General features: G+C 51.8%; 4 protein-coding genes across 4 annotated transcripts; 1 reads left to right on the top strand and 3 right to left on the bottom strand.

Moving 5' to 3' along the window:
* Positions 1 to 1,847: 1,847 nt before the first annotated feature.
* On the bottom strand, positions 1,848 to 6,106 carry ACET3X_005575 (uncharacterized protein; the record flags this gene model as incomplete). The annotated part of the gene is made up of 9 exons (XM_069451795.1): positions 1,848 to 2,840; positions 2,894 to 3,249; positions 3,301 to 3,343; positions 3,396 to 3,699; positions 4,546 to 4,734; positions 4,783 to 5,458; positions 5,510 to 5,770; positions 5,824 to 5,911; positions 5,963 to 6,106. The coding sequence occupies 9 exons, from the start codon at positions 6,104 to 6,106 to the stop codon at positions 1,848 to 1,850; spliced, it is 3,054 nt and encodes a 1,017-aa protein (XP_069307619.1).
* A 646-nt stretch (positions 6,107 to 6,752) lies between these two features.
* Positions 6,753 to 9,188, top strand: ACET3X_005574 (uncharacterized protein; the record flags this gene model as incomplete). Its single annotated transcript, XM_069451794.1, has 1 exon — positions 6,753 to 9,188. The coding sequence occupies one exon, from the start codon at positions 6,753 to 6,755 to the stop codon at positions 9,186 to 9,188; it is 2,436 nt and encodes an 811-aa protein (XP_069307618.1).
* A 233-nt stretch (positions 9,189 to 9,421) lies between these two features.
* ACET3X_005573 (uncharacterized protein) lies at positions 9,422 to 10,218 on the bottom strand (the record flags this gene model as incomplete). Its single annotated transcript, XM_069451792.1, has 2 exons — positions 9,422 to 9,584; positions 9,665 to 10,218. 2 exons carry the CDS (start codon positions 10,216 to 10,218, stop codon positions 9,422 to 9,424), a joined length of 717 nt encoding a protein of 238 aa, XP_069307617.1.
* Positions 10,219 to 10,824: 606 nt separating this feature from the next.
* On the bottom strand, positions 10,825 to 13,211 carry ACET3X_005572 (uncharacterized protein). Its single transcript, XM_069451791.1, has one exon. The coding sequence runs from the start codon at positions 12,677 to 12,679 to the stop codon at positions 11,078 to 11,080; it is 1,602 nt and encodes a 533-aa protein (XP_069307616.1). The 5' UTR covers positions 12,680 to 13,211; the 3' UTR covers positions 10,825 to 11,077.
* Positions 13,212 to 20,437: the final 7,226 nt, after the last annotated feature.

Below are 20,437 nucleotides of genomic sequence, written 5' to 3'. Positions count from 1 at the left end.
AGCCATCGATGACGATAGGGTAAGGCTTGTTTGCAACTGGGCTCAATCAAGCGGTTCGAAATACCTTGCGTTAAGCCACATGTGGGGCACCGACCCCAAGCAACAGCTGCGATTAGTTTTGTCCCGCATTGAGGAGTTCCAGGAAGACATATCCTGGACAGAACTACCTTTGATCTTCAAAGAGGCGATTAGAATAACTCGGCGGATTGGCTACAGTTATATCTGGATCGACTCGTAAGTTTCGCATAAGAAGACTCTACCTTTTGATTTCTAGACTGACCACTTGACCGCATGGCTTAGTCTTTGTATCATACAAGACTCACCAAGTGACTGGGCAAATGAAGCTGGTAAGATGGCTGACGTTTACGGACAGGCGGACTGCACCATCGCCTATCTTCTGCCCCCACAAGATGCGCTCACTAAACCACGAAAAGACCCAAAAGTCTGGTCTCGTTGCATCTTTCGTCGTCCCAGTCTTGCCGCGCGAGGTTTGTACATCCGTCCTGATATTGAGGAAGAGATCGTTCGGAACAACTGGCATGATTCGAGCGATCCAGGTGTTGATTGGCTCTCACCAAGGGACTGGCCACTATTCACGCGAGCCTGGGTATGCCAGGAGTATCTCCTTAGTCCTCGCATAGTGTTTGCAGGCCACCGAAACCTAATGTGGGAGTGCTCCAAGTTACTTTGTGATGAGCTTCTGGGTCCGATGGAAGAATTTCCTAAAGCCACAGCCTCAAAAACACATTTCTCTGCTGTCAGAGCAGTCAAACTTCCAATATCGACTCTGGCTGTACAGCTAGAATTTGTGCAAAACTGGGGGAGGCTTATCCGTCATTATCGCACAGGCGTGTTAACGCAGCCTAAAGACCGTATTATGGCTTTCGCTGGGATTGCTCAAGCTATTCACGACAGCAGTGGAATGACGTACTTGGCGGGATGCTGGGCGCAAATGTTTCCATTTTCTTTTACCTGGAATGTGGCTACTCCGTCGGCCAACATCACGACAAAAGAGGTGGAAGCAGTCGTCGAAGTGGTGCCTTCTTGGTCGTGGTTCTCCCTTCCGGTATTCTCGAATGACGTACTTGAGTTCCAATGCGTCGACCGCATGCTACACGCTCCAGATCTAGCGGGGATTGGGAAGATTGAACCGATCTATCAAGCCACCCTGCTTTCCTTCGAAGATAGGTCGCGACAAGCCTATGCCGATCTCTCACGGACCAAATCTTTCTACTCTTTCACCGGAATGACCCTAAATCTTGCCATGAAGTCTTGCAATGGCTTTCTGGAGTACTCTGATAATTCCAGTCATCCATGCGGACGGTCGATCAGAGACCAATTTGATATGCTATTGGCGCCCCATGGTTGTTTTCTCGAGTGTCAATTCGACCATCAGGATATGATGCGCAATCATTCTGACAGGATGATGACTTTTGGGCTTCTCATCGAAATTCGCGGAGGGTATGTGCCGAACCATGGCATTCATGAAGAACCATTCTTGGTAGGATTGTTGATGCAACCAGAGCCCAGCGGCGAAGCTTACAAGCGCATCGGTCTATGGACACTCTACCTATATCGGCATCCAGTAGAGTGGGATGGGAAAAACTTTGACTCGGTCTCGATTTTCGATCAACTCGAAGGCGTTCGTTCACAGCATATCAGGCTGATCTGATAAGACAAGATAGCCTTGCACGTTCTGAACATCGGTACTTTCGAGCACACGCTGGTCTGCAATTACACAATCATCATTGTAAACTTGCCTTGCGATATACCTTGCTGTACTACCGAATATTGGAACTTTCTCACATGCGACTCCTACGTACGACCGTTCTCTTCTACGCTCCCCTCTAGCCAGCCGCAAATTTACTAGTACTCCTCAACTTCTCGCCAAACCTCCACAACATAAACGGCGCCGGAACACCCAACGCCAACGCAATAAACCCCAGCACACTATTCCCCCATCCAAAATCCAACGCATTGTACATGGCCGGCGCAAACAACGGAAACCCAAATCCAGCCAACGACCTAAGCACCGTCGCCGCTGCAATAGCACTCGCCGCATACCTCGTGTAGCTATCAACCAGATAGGTCTGGATACACTGAAACCCTATAATCACGCCCGCGCAGAAAATCGCAGCACCGATGTTCGGCATAATCCAATGTACCTGCGCTTGCGCACTCCAGCCATACCAAAAGAGACCGATAGGGACGAGCAGAGATGCTGGGACCATGATCGGGACACGGAATTCTGGTTTTCCAACGCCGTTGTTGCGTTTCTTGAGGCGGCGGTAGAGAGCGTCGTTGAGGGGCGCGGTGATTTGCGTGCCGAGGAAGAATCCGACGCCCATGGAGATGAAGTTCAAGGAACCAATGCCGGTAGTCATGCCGTAGCGCGTGACCCATAGGCTGGGGAAGGTGGAGAGCATGAGGTACATGAGTCCGTACAGGTACGCCATGTAGCAAGCAAGGACCTGGATGATGGGCTGGGTGCCGAGGAGCTTGAAGGGTCTTACCATTGCGATTTTGATGGTCGTTGCGAGTGTGCGGTCTGGGCTATCGAATTCGGTGTGGAGGTGTTGGTTGCCGGTTTCCTTGCGTAGCTTATTTCGTTTCCATTCGAGGAGTTTGGGTGCATATGTTTCTTGGAGGAAGAAGAAGCCGAAGCATTGTACGAGGGCGGTGAAGATGGTGGTGGCGTAGAAACACCATCTCCACGTCGTGTTTTGCGAGATGAAACCACCGGCGATGGGTCCGATTGCAGGACCTAGCAGTGGGGCTAAAGAGTAGATTGAGATGGCTCGGCCACGCTGGTCTGCTAGAAAGACATCGCTAAGAACGCCCTGGGAGAAAGTCAGATTCATGTTCCGATATTGGTCGTCGAGGAGTTACTCACGCCACCAATAGCCAGCGGCGCAGACCCGCCTAGACCACTGAAGAATCGAAATGCCATAAGCTGACCAGATGTTTGGGCGAATCCACAACCCAAGTTCCAAGCCAGATAAAATAAGTTAGACAGCTGTAGTACGATGACGCGACCGTAGATTTCTGACAACGGGCCTAAAAAGAGCGGCCCAATCGCATATGCTAAGACAAAGATGGACAAGGTGAGTTGGGCCTCGACTTCATTCGTAATACCGAAATCAGCACTGATGCTACTCAGAGCGGGCGATATCATAGATGATGATATTGGCGAGACAAGGGTAAAGCAGGACACAATCAAAGTTGCTGCCCATTTCCGTTTCATAGACCCTGCAAATCGTTAAACTATTGATCTGCATCTAGTAGACCAGATTTGCTTACAATTCTTCGGATTATTTGGATCGTTTTCTGATTCCCATGTAACCTTGTAATAGTTAGCTGCTGCTGCTCCAGCAATGTACGCCAGGTACACGTACCAGATTCGGATCCTTGACCGACCGCGTAGACTTCTTCTTTTCCAACGGCGGCGATGCTTCAACATCATGCTCATACGGAACGCCCCCTCGTATCTCTTCGTACGTCGTCTCTTCCTCTCCATCAGCACCATCTTTCGCTTCTTTCTCATCTACGTCATCGCCACTGTCGTCATCGTCGCTACTACTCGCTGTATCCGCATCCCTTCTTTCCGTCTCGGTCTTGTGCAACGAACTAGCGTCAGAATCGACGAGAACTCCTTCGCCATCTTCATGGTGGTATACGGAATGGTCATCTGGGAATTGGCTGGACAAGATGCGGTGTAGTGGTGCGTTGTCGGATCGCCGTGGCCGGGATCTTGATCGGCTTCTGGATGTTTTCCGAGGTCGCGGTTGCCTGGAATTCTCCATGTCCATGTGAGGGTGGAAGTTGACGTCCGTGAAGGGTGGAGACGGTGTTGTGTTCCGTATAGCAGATTAAGATTAGTGATATGGCAGCCGGACACCCAAGTATAGCGTTGTAGATCTTCCGCGTCTGTCAAGCGGAAAGAAAGATTAAAGCGAAGGAGTTAGTGTAGCTAGATGCAAAGCCAAGTCAAGGAAGTAGTTCTAAATACATCATTTTTGCGGCGAACCTCGCTACCAGAACGGAGTCTGCACGCCGGGTTTAACCACTCGTACAGCGAATCTCCGTGGTCGCGTGCCCCACAACGTCGTTCAACGTCTTCGGGGCGTCGGGGAACATTGTCTCCCGAGAGGATAAGCGATTAGTTATGCGGTGTGTTTTAGATGTGGCGTTGAAGCCCGAGGATATTTTAGGTGCTGACCGGTTGAGATGACGTCAAGGGTGGCTGGTTTCCGGTGCTACTGTCGCGTCGAGTCGAGGTATATCCGGTGTCGCGACAGCGCGTCGGAAAAATTTGAGTTCTGATTTTGACATCTGCAGTGTCTATCCGCGATACAGTTCATCATCTCGTTAGTCTGAAGGTAGCGACTGCCAGTAGGAAGATTTTCGTATTCTTTGAATGGCTGCATAGTATAAACTTCATGGCGTTTCTGTACAGCTATGTGCTACCGAATCATTCAGTTAACAACCACCAAAGGTCGCGGTGTCAACTTCGTGCCGTGGCTGAACAAGTTATCAGGGTCATACTTATGCTTGAGCTCCTCAAGCCGCTTGACATTTGCGCCGAAGATCTCGTTCGCCGCAACATCGGCAGAAGCATAGTTGCCGTATTGAGCCACGCCACCATCCTTTGACCGGTCCGCAGCACTCACTGAGGCCTTTTTGAGGAGGTTCCGCGAAAAGATACGAATCTCTTCGTCGAGGGACGGCTCAAACCTGTAATCTCGTTAGAATAGAGTTCTTCAAAGCGCCGTGCCGACTCACCATTTCATCATCACGGCGACATTGTAGTAGTCGCCACGGTTCGAAAACGCCGTCTTGTCGTTGGGAACTTCTATGACCTTCTGGTAAGGAATAGCTTCGAAGAGTATCATGCTCTCGTTCATTCGCTCGTGCGAGGCCACAAATGCGTTGAACTCTGCATGAAGCTGCACGGCGAAGCTCGAGTCTATCGGAAGTTTGAAGGCGCCTCCACCGAAAAGCTTACGCCCGTCAAATCCGGCTCCTTGGTTAAGAAGGCTGTTCAGCTGTGGGTACGGTATCATGGCAGTCATGTTTGCTACAGGGCCAAGCTCAAACAGGTCCGCGAAGAAAGCTTTTCCTTCTTCTTCAGTGCCGTTGTGGAAGATCTGGCAGAGTACGACAGGTGCGTTTGCGGGCGGTGGAGCGGAGAAGCCCATGAGCATGGCTTGGTTGCCGTCATTTTTAGTATGGAACTTGTTCAGGAACTCAACAATCTGCGGCAGCTTGTCCGGGAGGAAGACCAAAGGTCCTGCAAAGACAGAGGTTTTCTGTTCGTAGCCTTGGAACGTGAATGCCGTTGCTACTCCAAAGTTTTGGCCTGCGCCTCGCACAGCCCAGTAGAGGTCGGGATGCGAGGATGCTGATGCGAGGACTTGCTCACCAGAAGCGAGGACCACGTCAACGGACAAGAGGTTATCTAGATAATATCAGTTGTGTAAGCTTCACCGGGTTATACGCGAAGACGTACCGATCGTCAAGCCATGCTTTCCAGTGAGATAACCATAGCCCCCTCCTAGTGTCAGCCCGCCTACACCGGTGTGGTTGACTGTGCCTCCGACAGTGGCAAGACCAAACTTGGCAGCTTCAACATCGACGTCTTCCCATATAGTTCCTCCTTCAGCTTTGATGGTTTTGGCGTCCGTGTCGACCGTCACCTTGCGCATCTTGGAAAGATCGATGACGATGCCATCCTCGATAGATGCAGCACCTGAAGTACTGTGACCACCCCCTACAAAGAATCAACGTTTGCTTCACGCGCGTCTCTTACATCGGCATTCTTACCACGGACTGTGAACGGGATGCTGTGCTTGCGTATCTGAGCTAGCGTTGCGGAGACATCATCCGCTGACCGAACTCTGATTACAGCAGCCTTTTCTTCATCAGTGCACGGCTTTGAGATTGATGAACCAGGTGAACTCACAGCTCGTTTGATGCAGTGCTCGCTCCACCTTTCGATGCTCTTCTCATACTCTTCGCCGTCATTTGGAAGTAGGACTTCAGCAGTTGTATCCTTGAGTAGCTCTTTGAGCGAAGGATAGTGGAAGCTCGCGGATCCTGAGACCATGTCGGTAGTTTGGAACGATATTGAATGAAGAATGAATGAGGATTACTTCGGTAAATGCGTGTCTGTTGATCAGGGGATCGACTGGCGTGACGTGTCTATTGGAGAAGTTCTAGTGGACTTATCGACAGATTCCTGCTCGAGTCGTGTGCAAATGCTGAGATGTATTGGGTCGGGCAAAGGCCGAGTAAACACAAGGCTGTTGAGCGCGAGACGCATGATGATAGCGCATGGTGGGGTACAAGTAAGTTATCAGTGGGTCGACCGAGGTCACATCAAACGGATCGGAAGCCTGACAGGCGCAATCTTTCCTCATCGAAATGGGTAAGATGACCGGATGTCGGTATGCGGTGTCCGTATTTTAGGACATTGGCCCGTGGCGAACGAAGCTTGATGCTGTGCGCTTACCGAAGAGCTTCTAGGGCTGTACTAACGCCACAAAATGTAGAGAACAGCCCTGCCCGAGAAGTGTCGGCTGGCGTATGGATTGATGTCGGGCGATGTGGGGTATAGAATCAGCTCGCATATGATTGGGCGGACGTGGTGGGGGCAGGAGAGCTTAGCGCGGACCCTGGAGTGAAAGATGCGGCGAACTTTCTCTCCTCCGCCGCGAGTGCGTTATTCGACAATCTTCACAGTCGCCGCCGACATGCTAAAGACGAGGGGCTTGCAGTCAGTCTGTGCATCATGCCGGCTGAACATTGCAATTTCTCGAGCCCGTAGCGCAAGATTACCAGCCCAGACACGAACCGCGCCGGCACAAATACCCTCGCTCGCTGCCAGGTTTACAGCACCACGAAGAGCATTTTCTACGACGCTCGGAAGGAAACAACTGGAACAAGATCACGCGCCGCATACGGAAGACGCACCGCCTTCTGCGACCGAGGCGGTGAATCACGAAGTCAACGCGCGGAGGGCGAGGCAACAATTCGGCGACACGCTACCGCACGACCACCTGAACGAAGAGGAGTACATAATATACAAGAGACTGTATGGCCCGGCCATATTTGTAGATCCTGCTGAAGACGTAGAAGAATCTGTCGAGATATACGAGGAGGAGCTCATCGAGGAAGAACGACCTGATGGCACGTCTGTGTGGTTGAGGAGGCGAAACGATGGCGGATTTGACGAAGTTGACCTCATCGAAGAGCCTGAGGCGGAGGAAGACATGGAATCTGAAGAGGTTGAGCCCGGCAAAGAAACCATGACACCAGAAGAATGGGAAGCGCGCAGGGAGAACGAGGCGCAAGCGTATCACGATGAAATCTACGAGCAAAGCCGGCTGCAACAAGAGGAAGCAGAGGCGTGGGAGGACGTCGAGGAAGAGCAGGAGGAAGACAGCTTCATGCGTGCGCATCCCCTCACCGTCGCCGGTCGCTTCAAGCCATCGCCCTCGACCGTCTTCCTGCCCAAGGAAACTCTCGTCGATCCTACAGCGCTGCTCCTGACACGCGCAAACCACAAACACCTTGCTGAATCCGCGAACCGCATCTTTGGCGGTCGCGGTCTGCCTTTCTCGGCTAGCACAACTCCTGCACGCCTGGGCCATGAACAAAAGCCGATTCCACTGGATCCATCGCAGTCAGAGATGGGCAATATTGAAGCGGATGTGTACATGGCTTCCGTACAGCCAGGCACATACGCAAGCGTAATGAGCGCCATGGTCGAAGTTCGCCGCCGACTGGGGACAGGATGGCTCGAACACATGCTGCAGAACAAGAAAGGCGGCACCATACTAGACGCCGGTTCTGGAGGCGTTGGTGTACTTGCATGGCACGAGATGTTAGAGGCGGAATGGCAACGCATGCACGAGGAATCAGGAAACACGTCGCATGGTGCTACCCCACTGGGAAAAGCAACTGTTTTGACTGCATCTGACACGCTGCGCCATCGCGCAAGCAAACTGCTGGACAATACTACGTTTATCCCGCGACTGCCGGAGACTGTTACAGCGGCGGACGAGAGCAACACGCAGCAACCGCGGAAGTATTATGATGTCATTATCGCACCGCACACGCTTTGGCCGATTCGGCAAGATTATATGCGCAGGGAACAAGTTGAGAAATACTGGTCCCTGCTGAACCCCAAGGGCGGCGTTCTCATTCTCATTGAGAAAGGTCTCCCGAGAGGATTCGAAGTCATAGCCGCCGCCCGTTCACACCTCCTGAACAAGCACATTTCCTCTCCCGGCTCAGAAACCATCGAAACGCTACTCGACTCCCAAGTCTCAAAACCCGATCAAGACACCCGGTTCACTGAGAAAGAGACGGGAATGATCGTCGCGCCATGCACCAACCACAACACGTGCCCCATGTACCAGTCCACGGGTGTCAGCCAAGGAAGAAAAGACTTTTGTTTCTTCAGCCAGCGCTACATCCGCCCTCCGTACCTCCAACGCATCCTGAACGCAAAGGACAAGAACCACGAGGACGTGCAGTTCAGCTACCTCGCCGTCCAACGCGGCCGCGACCAACGCCTCCCGCAACACGACATCCTCGGCAAGGGCTTCGTGCAAGGCGAGGCGTCTACCGCTGCAGCATTCGAGGGCCACGAGTGGCGCGCATCAGCGAACCCGGAAAATGAAGAACCGGTCTTGACGTCGACTGCTGATGTGAATCCACTTACCCTCCCACGACTGGTTCTGCCTGCGCTCAAGCGACGAGGCCATATCATCCTCGATGTCTGTACTCCAGCCGGTACGCTCGAGCGCTGGACCGTGCCCCGCTCGTTTAGCAAACAGGCGTACCGCGACGCACGGAAAGTGCGCTGGGGCGATCTGTGGGCTCTTGGTGCAAAGACGCAGATACCGCGCAACGTGCGTCTCGGCTGGCCGACCGATGAGTTTGATAAGAAGGGACGGAAGGTTAGGAAGGCGAAGCAGGTCACGATTGAGATTGGGGTTGGCGAGAGGGATGGCAGGACGGTGGAGGAGGGGCCGGCGAAGGTGTTGGGTAGTGGGGGGAGGATGTTGGTGGGTGATCGGGATGGGAGGTATACTGCGGATCGGAAGATTAGGGGGAGCAAGGGCAGGAAGGGGAGGAAGAAGAGGGTGGATCATGATGGGTATGATTTGGATGATATGTAAACGATTTGTATGAGTATGGGTACGAGTATGAGTGTATTGTACGATAGTGTCGACATGCTATTTTTGGCTGGGCTAACTTTGGAATTAAGCTTCCGGTTCGCGTCCCGGGCTGGATATTCGTTCGCGCAGAACAGAAGAACGAAGAGTAAAAAGAAAACACATTACGCTCAGTCATCACTGCTGTTCCCAAAAATATACGGCAACCTCGTAGTAACTAACACACGGGCGGGTATCTAGAACTCAACATACCCCTTCCCCTTGACAAACGTCGCCAACCACGGCACCTCACCCGCCTCGCGCCTCGCCAACTTGGCATAAAATTCCGCATGCGCCGGTCCATCGACAGCAGTTCCCATCGGCGCACCATCCTCCTGTCGTTGATCCGCATAAAAGAATCTAGATTATGTACTTAGCTCTCCAGTCCACCTCCAAACATAGCAGTAGACGAAAGAAAAGAAGAAGAGGAGAAAACTCACCGATACCCTTGTCCCCTATACACCTGATCCGCCAACCCCACCCAATACGCACTCGCGCTCTTCCCGACACCCAGTGTCAGAAACGCAGGGACGGGCATGACGTTTTGGTTCAGAGCGTTACCAGTGTATATAAACGTCTTCTCCTCTCCCTCCCCTGTACCCTCGGCCTCGGAATCCCAAGCCTTGACCGCTTCCATACCAGCTACATACGCACTCACAGTATTAACATTCAAATCCTTTCCAAACGCCTCTCCATCCACACTCAACACGTTCCCGTCCACAGGCGGCGGGGTAAGCGCAGCCGCGTTGTAAATGACGACGCTTGGTGCGCGGCCGTATTTTTCTTTTACGGCGGTGAAGAGGGGCGGGATGGATGTGGGATTTGAAAAGTCGGCGGTGAGGGAGAGCGTGGTGGAGGAAGGGGAGGTGGAAGAGGAGCGCGAGGCGGTGGCGATGAGGTAGTTGTGGGAGGTGAGGGTGGAGAGGAGGGATGTGCCGATGTTGGGGCCTGAGCCGAGGATTAGGGCGATGGGGCGGGGAGTGGTGGACGACATTGTTTTGTTGTTTTAATCGTGGTGATGTTGTACGGCACGATGGGAGATGGATGGATTTGTACGAGGCTTTGGATGAGGTTGATGGTATAGGAATTGTTTATTTCTCTACACTGATACTTGCATCCAGATAGAACACACTCTTCTTTATATGTTCCTCTAGGCTACCCATATCCCCTCGCTTTACCATCTTTGTAAGCTCCCCTGCTACACAGCTGCATGTCAGCACGATACCTCCGACCTGTCGATGCTACATCCATGCCATTTGCCAATTGACGCCTAGACACAACCTGCGTTGAATCCAGAAAGACAAATCAGGAAAGAGGGTCAGAGAGTCCATGCATGAGAAGTAATGAATGAGAATGCGACGTTCGCGTTAGGTAAGCCATGCACGTTTAGCAATCAAGACTGCTTAGCAAGGCGGTACATGAGCCGCGAGATCCACGCATCTAATCAACCTGCAACGGAATCATACCGCACTCAATGCTCGCTCTCCAGTTACGCAACGAAGGCCGAGTCGAGACGATGAATTAATGTGCTATGCATATTGAGTAATATGTCAAGTGCTAGCATAGGCTATATACATCTGACGCCCATCCCCTCCCCCACTCCCACCCAACTCCGAATCCCAACCCAATATAGACCGTCTTTCTATACTCGACAGAAAGTAAAATGTAAAATGGGTATATCCTCCTTTCCTGGCGAGTAACACCAGTAGTAATGCAGAAACAAAGAAAAGTAATAGTGACGCCAATAAAAAGAGAAAGGCGCTCAACCAACGCCCCGCAATGCCAGTAACCACAAAAAGAAAAAAGAAAAAAGCGAATGTATCAATGAGAGATGAGAGTGGAAAATGAACTCTTCAAATCATCAACCCAGCACCAAGCGCAACAGCACTCAACCCCGTCTCCCTACTATCCTCGCTCGGTCGACGCTTCCCCATCGTCTCGAGTTGACGCGCAGCATCGACCTTTGTCTGCGACATACCGGACGGCGACGGCGGCCCCTCCAGCCCATTCGCATCATCACTCGTCGTCGACTTTGACCGTACAGGCCCCAAATCCTCACCAAACGTAATCGACGTAATCGAATCATCACTGACGCCACGAATCGGGGACCCAGGTCTCTCCAACGACGGCACAGTGGTCGTCGACGAGACACTCTTATTCACCGTAACCGTTTGTGCACGCCGGTCCGTCGTCGTGATCCTCGCTGGCCGTTTTGTCTTCGCAAAGCCATGCACGTCGTAGCGAGGGGGGTGCGGGGTATAATCGACGAGCATGTGCGCTTTGACGCTAATGCGGAAGCGTTGGCCTTTGCCAAATACTACGTCGCTAACGCGCGGTGAGGAAGCGAGTAGCACGGGTGCGCAGCGGCGTCGGTAACGCAGTGTCTGCGCGGACGAAGGGCGGGGCACACACGCGGATTTAGGATTTGAGGATGGAGAGGAGTCGCTTTCCGGACGCTCCTCGTCGCCGTGCTCGTACTCGTGCGACGACACGCGGGCAAGCGCATATCGCGTGGGAAAGCGAACGTCTTCTGGGTCAAAATCATCGAGTTCTAGATCACCCGCGGGAGCCGTGTGGCTGATCCCCGGTTCCCGGGTGCGAGCGAGATGAGGGTAAAGTGTGCGGATAATCTGCTCCTGTTGTGCAATGATGCGGCGACTCGCTTCTAGACTCGTCAGGCCCTCGATGCTGTCTCCAAACTGCGCGTTCTCCAAGATGCGTTGGCGTCTGCCCCTGCGGGGGAGACTGCGGTAGCGGGGCTCGCTGCGGTCTTCGAGCGGCGCGCTGATGTCGATGGCCGCACAGAAGGCTTCGACCCAGTCGAGCATGCTCTCCTCGGTCGACGGGCAGAAGAGAAATTGCTCGAACTCTAGACGCAGTCGGATGGCGTGTTCGCGCACAGGCTCGAAGAGATGCGGATCGGTCTCGTATAGTTTCGGCCGAGCGACGGCGGGAACCAGGTGCGCAAAGGGGGACTTTGGTGTCAGCGACGTCTTTTTGAAGTCAGAGGCCACGCCGACTTCGGCGTGCTGGAGAGTGTAGGTCCGTAGTAGGCGGCCCGCGCATGGCTCTTTGTTTTTGCTGAGGAGGCCCGGGTACTTTATGCGGTGTAGGCTTAACTGCGTGCCTCGGAGTATGGCGTAGACATCGTGCCACTCGCGGTGTCCAGAGACTTGGAATGGCGATGAAAGCTCCTGCTTTACTCCCACAATCCCCTGCATCTCGACTGTGCAAGTATATGGCGGTGGTAGTTGTGTGGTGCGGACTGCCTCCTTCTCTGTCCGCGTCCGCTCATCGAGGATGCGGCGAGTCTGGGGATCGATGGCGCGGGCATACGAAGGCGGTGACCCGACCGGGAGCTGTGCATGCGTGTGGTAGGTGTTGTGGTATCCATATGTCGAAGTGGCCGGCGACGGGTTTGTCGACCGAGGCCGTGATGTTCGTCTCTGAGACATGTCTGTTGGTCGACTCGGCTATCAAAGGCTGTGGGTTTGGGGAAGAATGGCTGCAGGGGACTTGTGCAGGATAGGTGCAGGTTTTACCAAGCTGCTCGATCGACAGCGTCGTATTTGGAAGCGACGGCGTGGGAAAAGAAAGCAATTCCTGGAGCTATCGAGTTGGAGACGACGCCATCGACGGGTGGCTTGCGGTAGTGGTTTGACGGCAAAAACCCCGGACTCGGTGCGTGACAGCGATTTGTTCTCGCCAGCGAAAAAGCAAGTCGAGCAAACGAACAAAGGCGGACGTCGCTGGAGAGATGACGCCACAGCAGCAGAGGTCGCGAGAGATGGTGGGCGACGCGTTGGGTATACGGCCAAGTTTGCGACAGGGATGCTCGTGCTGTTTAATGAAATGCGGATGTGACCGAGGAAGGCGCGACTTTGGTTTGATGATGGGAAGGGAGGACGACAGTGGGCGAGTGCGCGAATGGACGCTGACGGAGTAGATGACTGCACGGCGAGGCCAGTTCTAGTGGGCTCCCACGGCGCCGTGGCATGACAGAGTTAAGCAGCATCACTTGTTGCTATCAGCTGCCCTGCAGTTGTTGGTGCTGCAAGGATCCCCCCTCACAGTCTATTCATGTTCCAGATCCCGCTAACACACCCTGGACGGAGGTCCACCCGCCTCTTTCGGCCTAGCCGACTTGTTCGCCTCTGCAAGCGATCCGTCGTCTGCATGCCACAGTGCCGTGGTCCACTGAACCTACTCCACCACTCCACACCCTGCCTTCTTTTTTGCTTCAGCTGAGTATTCCGCGCTCCCCTCACCGAGCCTAGAATCGCGGTACCAGCGCGTTTCTGCTTCTTCTCACATCAGCCTGACCGGCTGGTCCCCACCCGCATGACACGCAGCTGTACCCTGCACCGCGTCTAGGGCGAGTCAGCACCGCCGCTAGAACCATTTTTATTTGGGTACAAGACACGACGGGCTGCGAGGTGCGGCGGCCAGCGCTGCGCCCTATGCATTCTGGTCCTCCTCAGGGTCCAGAAGACCGCGGCCTGCCATGCACAGTCATAACATGTGTTCACGCGTGCGTGGGACCTGGGAAGTCTTCCCGTTTGCGATCATCACGTATACCCCTGTCCCACGGCTCGGGTTCGCGGTACGCTGGCGCAGGCGGCACGCGTTCGGCGCTTATCTCTGACTTTTATCCTTCGGACAGGCTCGCCCTGTGGCCTGTTCTGACTGACGCGCTCAGCACACCCTCACCGTCAGCTCTACGTTTCACCATCCCTCTCTCTGCGCTGATCATCTTCGTTCGTTTTTCGAAATGATTGAACACTGTCTTGGACAATTTTCACGTCACCTTTCCATCATTCACACGTCACCCACGAGTTAATCCTGCTGTCGCTGCGCCAAAAACTATTTCGATAAGCGATTCCGTGGTACCGTGGGTTTTAGGTCAGGGACCAGCTACCATTGCAATTTAGATGACTTTCTAGCACGACCACGCCTCGCACGCCGGAGATACCCCAGCTACAAGCGCACAGGCTACGTGTAATTGACAAAGAGCCATCTACGTCATTTTCTACGACGACAGCAAGGGGATTGGGCCGATTCCTGTCCATCCAGCCATTAAACCATATCGTCGCATTAATACCACGACCCTTCTTTGTGAGTACCAGCTCAATCGGCATGTTCCGCTTTGGATCGACTTGAAGCAAGTCTGCGAAGAGGACACCTTGGTTTGTTGCAGCAAGACTTTGCAGTCACCAGCATTTGCCAGCTCGCGCTTGGAGAGCGCCGTCGGCCCAATAGTCGGAACGATAGCGTTGGTCTTGTTCAACATGTCAGCTTGAACACGATTGCGTTTCGAGACTTTGATCGAGGAGACCGCATAGCTTTGGGCGTCGTAAGGATTGCTGTATGTGGATGAAGCCGAATACGAGAGATGCCGTTGAACACCTGCTTGTCGCAGACAAGTTCCATGTTCAGACCGCTGTGGACGGCGAGGTCTTCATATTTTCGACGGTTTTAGATCTTGACATTGTGAGTGAGGGAGATGGAATGCTTGACCCGGCCGTTGTCGTCACCAGAGATGGTGGGAACAAAGTCTTGACCACCGCTGCCGGAGAACTGGTATGCTGGCATATTCCAGTCAATGTCTCCACTGCGATACTGAACTGGAGAGATAGTAACCCAAGCACGCGGGTTCAAAACAAAAAACGCCGACTCACAAACGTTAATTCTCTACTAAAACAGGCAATGTAGGGATACAGGGAACAACATGACACCTCGTATTATGCCTGCTTCTCTTTACTTCTATAGTAAAGGAGTCAATGTCTTTGAACGATAAGAAAAATCAAGTGAGTAATTTTCTATAAGATAGCTTACCAGGAATTTTAACTTATATCTTATGTTAAGATATTCTAACACATATAAACGAAGTGTTTTGTAAGTGAGCGTTCTTTGTGATCGCCCGCCGAGTTCCTGCTGACTATGTCTTCTTAGGTAGCTTTGCGGTTGGGATGGTTATGCTGACTTTCTTCCAAGTTACCTTGAGCATCACGCAAGCTGCAGAAACATTTCATACATGAGTGGCAAGTCTTTGCCTTGTCAGTGCGACATATGACAGGAACGCGCGAATAGTTTCATATTCCTTCATGCGTTGCATGCAATTCGCTACAGATGTTTGATAGGCCAATATGCACTGCCCCGCATCTACAGCCACAACATTCAGATCCACATCTACCAAGAACTTCGTGCAGCCGCGCCTCACCTGCTGCCTATTCATCCAAACTCCCAGCCTCGTGTCGACCTTTCCATCTCATCGCTCACCGTGCTCGCCCATCTGTTCTGCATCGGAATCATTAATTCGCCTGAGTGATCGAATCTCTATCCGTTGGCGGAGTTTTGTCTAATGGGACAGGTATACTCGCTTTTGACACGCCCGGTCCTAACGACTCAGGGTTCTCTGCCTTGGGAAGTAGTGCCAGGTGGCATCAGAATCAAGACTGGGGAATACGTTTGTCCTCCTGGCGGTACACAAGCTCGACCAGCCTGCTTCGGGAGCGGTCGAATCCGGATTGCAGACCGCTCAGAGAACGACAGACTTTGTTCTGTTTGTATGAGCCTCGGTCGTCTAAACAGTACGCACTGGAATCGCATCAACAATTTTCGCGAGGTTGTTGTCAAACATCACCACTCGGTTAGTGCGTTACTCGAGAGTGTACGTGGAGGTTGCCACTTTTGTGGACTGCTGTTGACAGCATGGGAGGAAACCTGTCACTTGTATCAAGAGCCCGAGGGCAGATGGATTGGCAAAGCAGGCTTCAATTCAGTTTCCTTGGATGGCGACATCAAACTCCGATATCAGAGGGTGCAAACGACAATCGTCATGACTGGTGTCAAAGTAGATGAAGTTCAAATCACGATACTATGTGGCGACTTGCTGCCTGGCATGGGTGGACGACTCATCTGCAAACCTATGGAAGGTGAGCGTCATTCATTGCTAGAATATTCCTAGTTTCTTACAGTTAATCAGCGAGACAGCAAGATCTTCAGAGTTTCCAGAGTCATGTCTTCCCTCAGGGAGGGATAACAATACTGGCTCACCGGCAAGTTTATCTAGGATCAAGGCCTGGCTGGATATTTGCACGTCTTCGCATCCAGCATGTTCCCAGGAAAATTCTCAGCTCCCACCGCTACCGACGAGAGTGATAGCGGTAGGGCAGAAAGGGTCTAGAAAATGTCATCTTGTGTCTGGGAACAAGAAGAATGGTCACTACGCTACTTTAAGCCACTGCTGGGGAGATTCCAACCATCGACCATTATCAACAACAGATCAGACTCTTGCTTGTCGACAGCGATGCATCGAGGACGAAGAATTGCCAAAAACCTTTCGACACGCTGTTCAGGTTTGCAGAGCACTCGGCATAGAATACCTCTGGATCGACTCTTTGTGCATCATTCAAGAGCAAGAATTGCAAGAAGACTGGGCAAAAGAAGCGCCAAGAATGGGATCTGTGTATGGCAACTCGAGATTGACCATTTCCGCGGCAGCAGCAGCAAATTCTGCTCAGGGATGTTTTAAAGAGCGCCATGGTCTATTTCTTTGTCCTTGTACAGTTGTCATGTTCGGACAGGCATGCAATCTTTCCCGATATCCAACGCAAGAAGAAGAGCAATATGGCGATCCAGGAGACCTTGATTGGGAGAATTCCTTAGCCCAAAGAGCCTGGGTCCTTCAGGAACAAGCCTTGTCTCGCCGCTCCATTATCTTCTCGAAAGACCGTCTGATCTGGCGTTGCCCGACGCTATCGACCAGTGAAAAACATCCGTTAGGAATACCGCACGCTCCAAACATTTCAGTTGACAACCATCGTTTAATGTACTGCATAACAAACGGAATAACATCATTCATGCCGAAAGACCTGAATATTGACATCTACACCTGCTGGTATAGGATAGTTGAAGATTTTACATCACGAAGTCTGACATACAATGAGGATAGGCTACCTGCAATAGCCGGAATTGCAAAGAGATTCGGAGTGGTAGCAAATGACAGCTATCATGCAGGGTTGTGGAGAAACGATCTGATTCTCGGTTTCCTGTGGCATGCAACAAGTACAACTGCTGAAGGAATAGCCAAATCACGTAGGGCACCGTCATGGTCGTGGGCCTCAGTCAATTGTGGAGTCAGTTACATACATCTGTTGTCGGCAGGCACCGACGCCACGCGTATCCCCTTGACTCCACTGGTCGATGTTCTGGATGTTTCGGATCCAAAGACGTGTGAAGATCATCCATTCGGAGTAACGTCGAAAGCCTCATTGAGGTTATTTGGCGTTTTGCTGAAACTGGTGAAAGATGAGTACGAAGACTCCGGGCTGGCCCTGGCCGAACACGCCACTCTGGCCGAAAATGGCAATCGCTTTGCGGGTGATATCGAAGACGACTGCTGGGACGTCTGGGATCTCGACGAGCCAGCTCAGACATCTTTGGTCTGTCTTCCCGTGTGCGTACGCCATGATCCCTACTATCAAGGTGAACGAGGCGATGGCGAGTTGTACAAAGCCTCGTGGGCAAGATCTCTGGAAACGGGGGTAGACGAGTTTGAAAGATATAACAAGATATTTTGCTTGCTCCTACAGACTATCGAAGGGGAAAAAGACACGTATAGCCGAATAGGGCTATGTAATCTCGGCACCCATAAGACAATCGAGGTTAGCAGGATGGCCCGTCAAGAACGTAGGCCCTTGACTATCGTTTAAATGTCTCCAAGCTCGCATCAAGGTAGCTTATCCAAGGATCTTCTTATTTCCTGTATTTCTTAGAATCGGACAGGTGCAAATACCACTGCCTCTCTTTCGCAGATTGTATTAGCTTATTACAAGCAAGAAGAAAAGTTTAGTGAATAATAGTATTCTCAAAGTTCAAGGTTCCTTTTCATTCTCTATGTCTCGGGGACATTTAGGTGACCTACTTCGTCATCGCGACGCGTTTGGTCTATGGTCGTGATGAGAGCTTGAGGATGTTAGACGCATCGACAGGGTCAGCCTTCGCGGCTTCTACAAGCCACTTTGCAGAACTCGCAGCGTAATTTGCGGCCTCATCCCCATCATCTTGTGACTAACATGGTCGCAACGCGCTCTGGGTAGCTGCGATACTTTGCCGTGATGGAATCTATACAATCCGTAATACGGATCTAATTCTTAGGGTGGGGATGTTGTCTTTGATCCTAGAGAAACAAAAAATGGCCGTTTGGACGAAAGGAAGGGACCAGGATAAAACAAAAAGCAAAAGGGAAGGGCCGAACCGGAGTCGAACCGGTGACTTCGGGAAGGCGGTCTTGATGAGCTGCAGTCCTACACTCTACCACTGAGTTACCGGCCCATCTCATGGACGATGAAAACTTGCTCATTTTTTATAAAAATAATTTCAAAACAAATCTACCCGTTCTGCCTGTGCGTCAGCATATGTGGGGCGTGCTCATCGTCCCACACTAGTGTCATCGTAGCCGCCAGTACCACATTTCCTCTCTCACCGCAGTCTCCTATTTTCGCGATCCACTGTACATTCTATACGAGATCCAAGTAGCTGAAAAGGTCTATGCAGCAGGCAACACTATCTGTCTCGTCTGTGCCAAGCACTGCGGGGTTGAAGGCTGAGTTGCATAGCCTGCTTACATCCTCACCCTGCTGGACTTTTGAGCCATCCTCATCCCTCCCTTCTTTCCTAGGAACTCTTTGGATGTCTTTTTCTCATTGAGACTGTTTAGTGAAATTTCTTGGGCTTTGTTTGCGACATTAGTGCTTCAGCTTCGAACCGTCTCTCTTCATCGCGAGCGGTAGTACCTACCCAGGTAAGTGCTTGTTTTGGACTCGTCCAATCTCTCCGTACAGCTGGAGCCTGTTTTTCTTACTCCAATAATACACAAAAATCTTCGCTTGAATGCGCAAAGCTGCGAGAATGCCGAGTTCATCACCAGGGTTCTTTGTGAGCTGGCTGTAGCGCGAGATTATCTTTCGAGGTGATCGCTGAGATATCACAGTCCTATTGCTGCAATCCTGTACGTGTCCCTCGCGCAGTCTCTCGAATCGATTTTACGGCCCATACTATCCGTACTTCCAATTCGTCGGATACGACCAATGGAGCCATTCGAATATGCGCCATTAGATCGTGGAGAGAATTGGAACATTCGCTTGGTTCGACTTTTTGCAGGCAAGGATGGGCCTATTCACCTTGAGCTTATTCAAGCAAATGCTGATGATGAGTCATGTATCGAGTATGAGGCTTTGTCGTACGTATGGGGGCGAGGAGGCACGGGATGCACAATAGAAGTCGACGGTCAGCGACTCTCCATCACGATGGACCTACATCGAATATTACTAAATTTACGATCTGCAAACACAGACCGAATTATGTGGATCGATGCAATCTCCATCAATGTAAACGATATCTCAGAGCGAGCTCACCAAGTGTCACAAATGGAAACTATATTTCGAAGAGCTGAACGAGTGCTCTTCTATTTAGGTGAATCTACACCTGAAACGGACGTGGTCTTCCATTCAATGCAACGGCTGGGGAGAGAAGCACAGAAATATCCGTACAAGAGCTGGGAGTCCTCAGATAAAAGGTGGTTGGAGCTTTGGTCTAAGGTTGGCAATGCTCATGAAGATCTAATCCTGCCACAACGCAGGGGGTTTGAACACATTCTGTCTCGAACCTGGTTCAAAAGAGTGTGGGTCATCCCAGAAGTTGTCAACGCACGATCTGCAGAAGTGGTGTGCGGCCTGGAAGCAGTCTCAGCTCCCATATTCGTGGTCACACCATCTTTGGTAGGTGTGACACCAGATTTGCGCTGTCAGTCAATCTTGGATATCATGCCAGGACCTGGGCGGAAGTACTCTTGGTGGAACAAAACCCCAAATCTTAGCACAATCCTCCTGAAGTTCGAGGGATGCCAAGCGGCCGACCCCAGGGATATGATCTATGCATTGCTTGGCCTCTGTTCGGACGAATATAGTAGAGCAATCGTGCCAGACTATTCAAAGTCGACAGTAGCGGTTATTCAAGACGCTGTTGCGGCTATACTGCGGTTCGACGTCGGCTGGGAATCTACACATCGCTTACCTATGTGGGAACTGCCAGAGCTGTACAAGAATTTGTCTTCCCTGGTGGACACAGCCAGTAGGTGGGCCATCAAAGAAGGTCAAATCGCCACGCTAGAGACGATCATGCAACGTAATGGGGTGCAAGTTATCGGGAAT

Source organism: Alternaria dauci, chromosome 4 (assembly GCF_042100115.1).
Source record: "Alternaria dauci strain A2016 chromosome 4, whole genome shotgun sequence".
In the NCBI taxonomy this organism is placed as follows: Eukaryota; Fungi; Ascomycota; class Dothideomycetes; order Pleosporales; family Pleosporaceae; genus Alternaria; species Alternaria dauci.
Note: the sequence above shows the minus strand (reverse complement) of the source record. Positions and strands in the feature narration are given on the sequence as shown.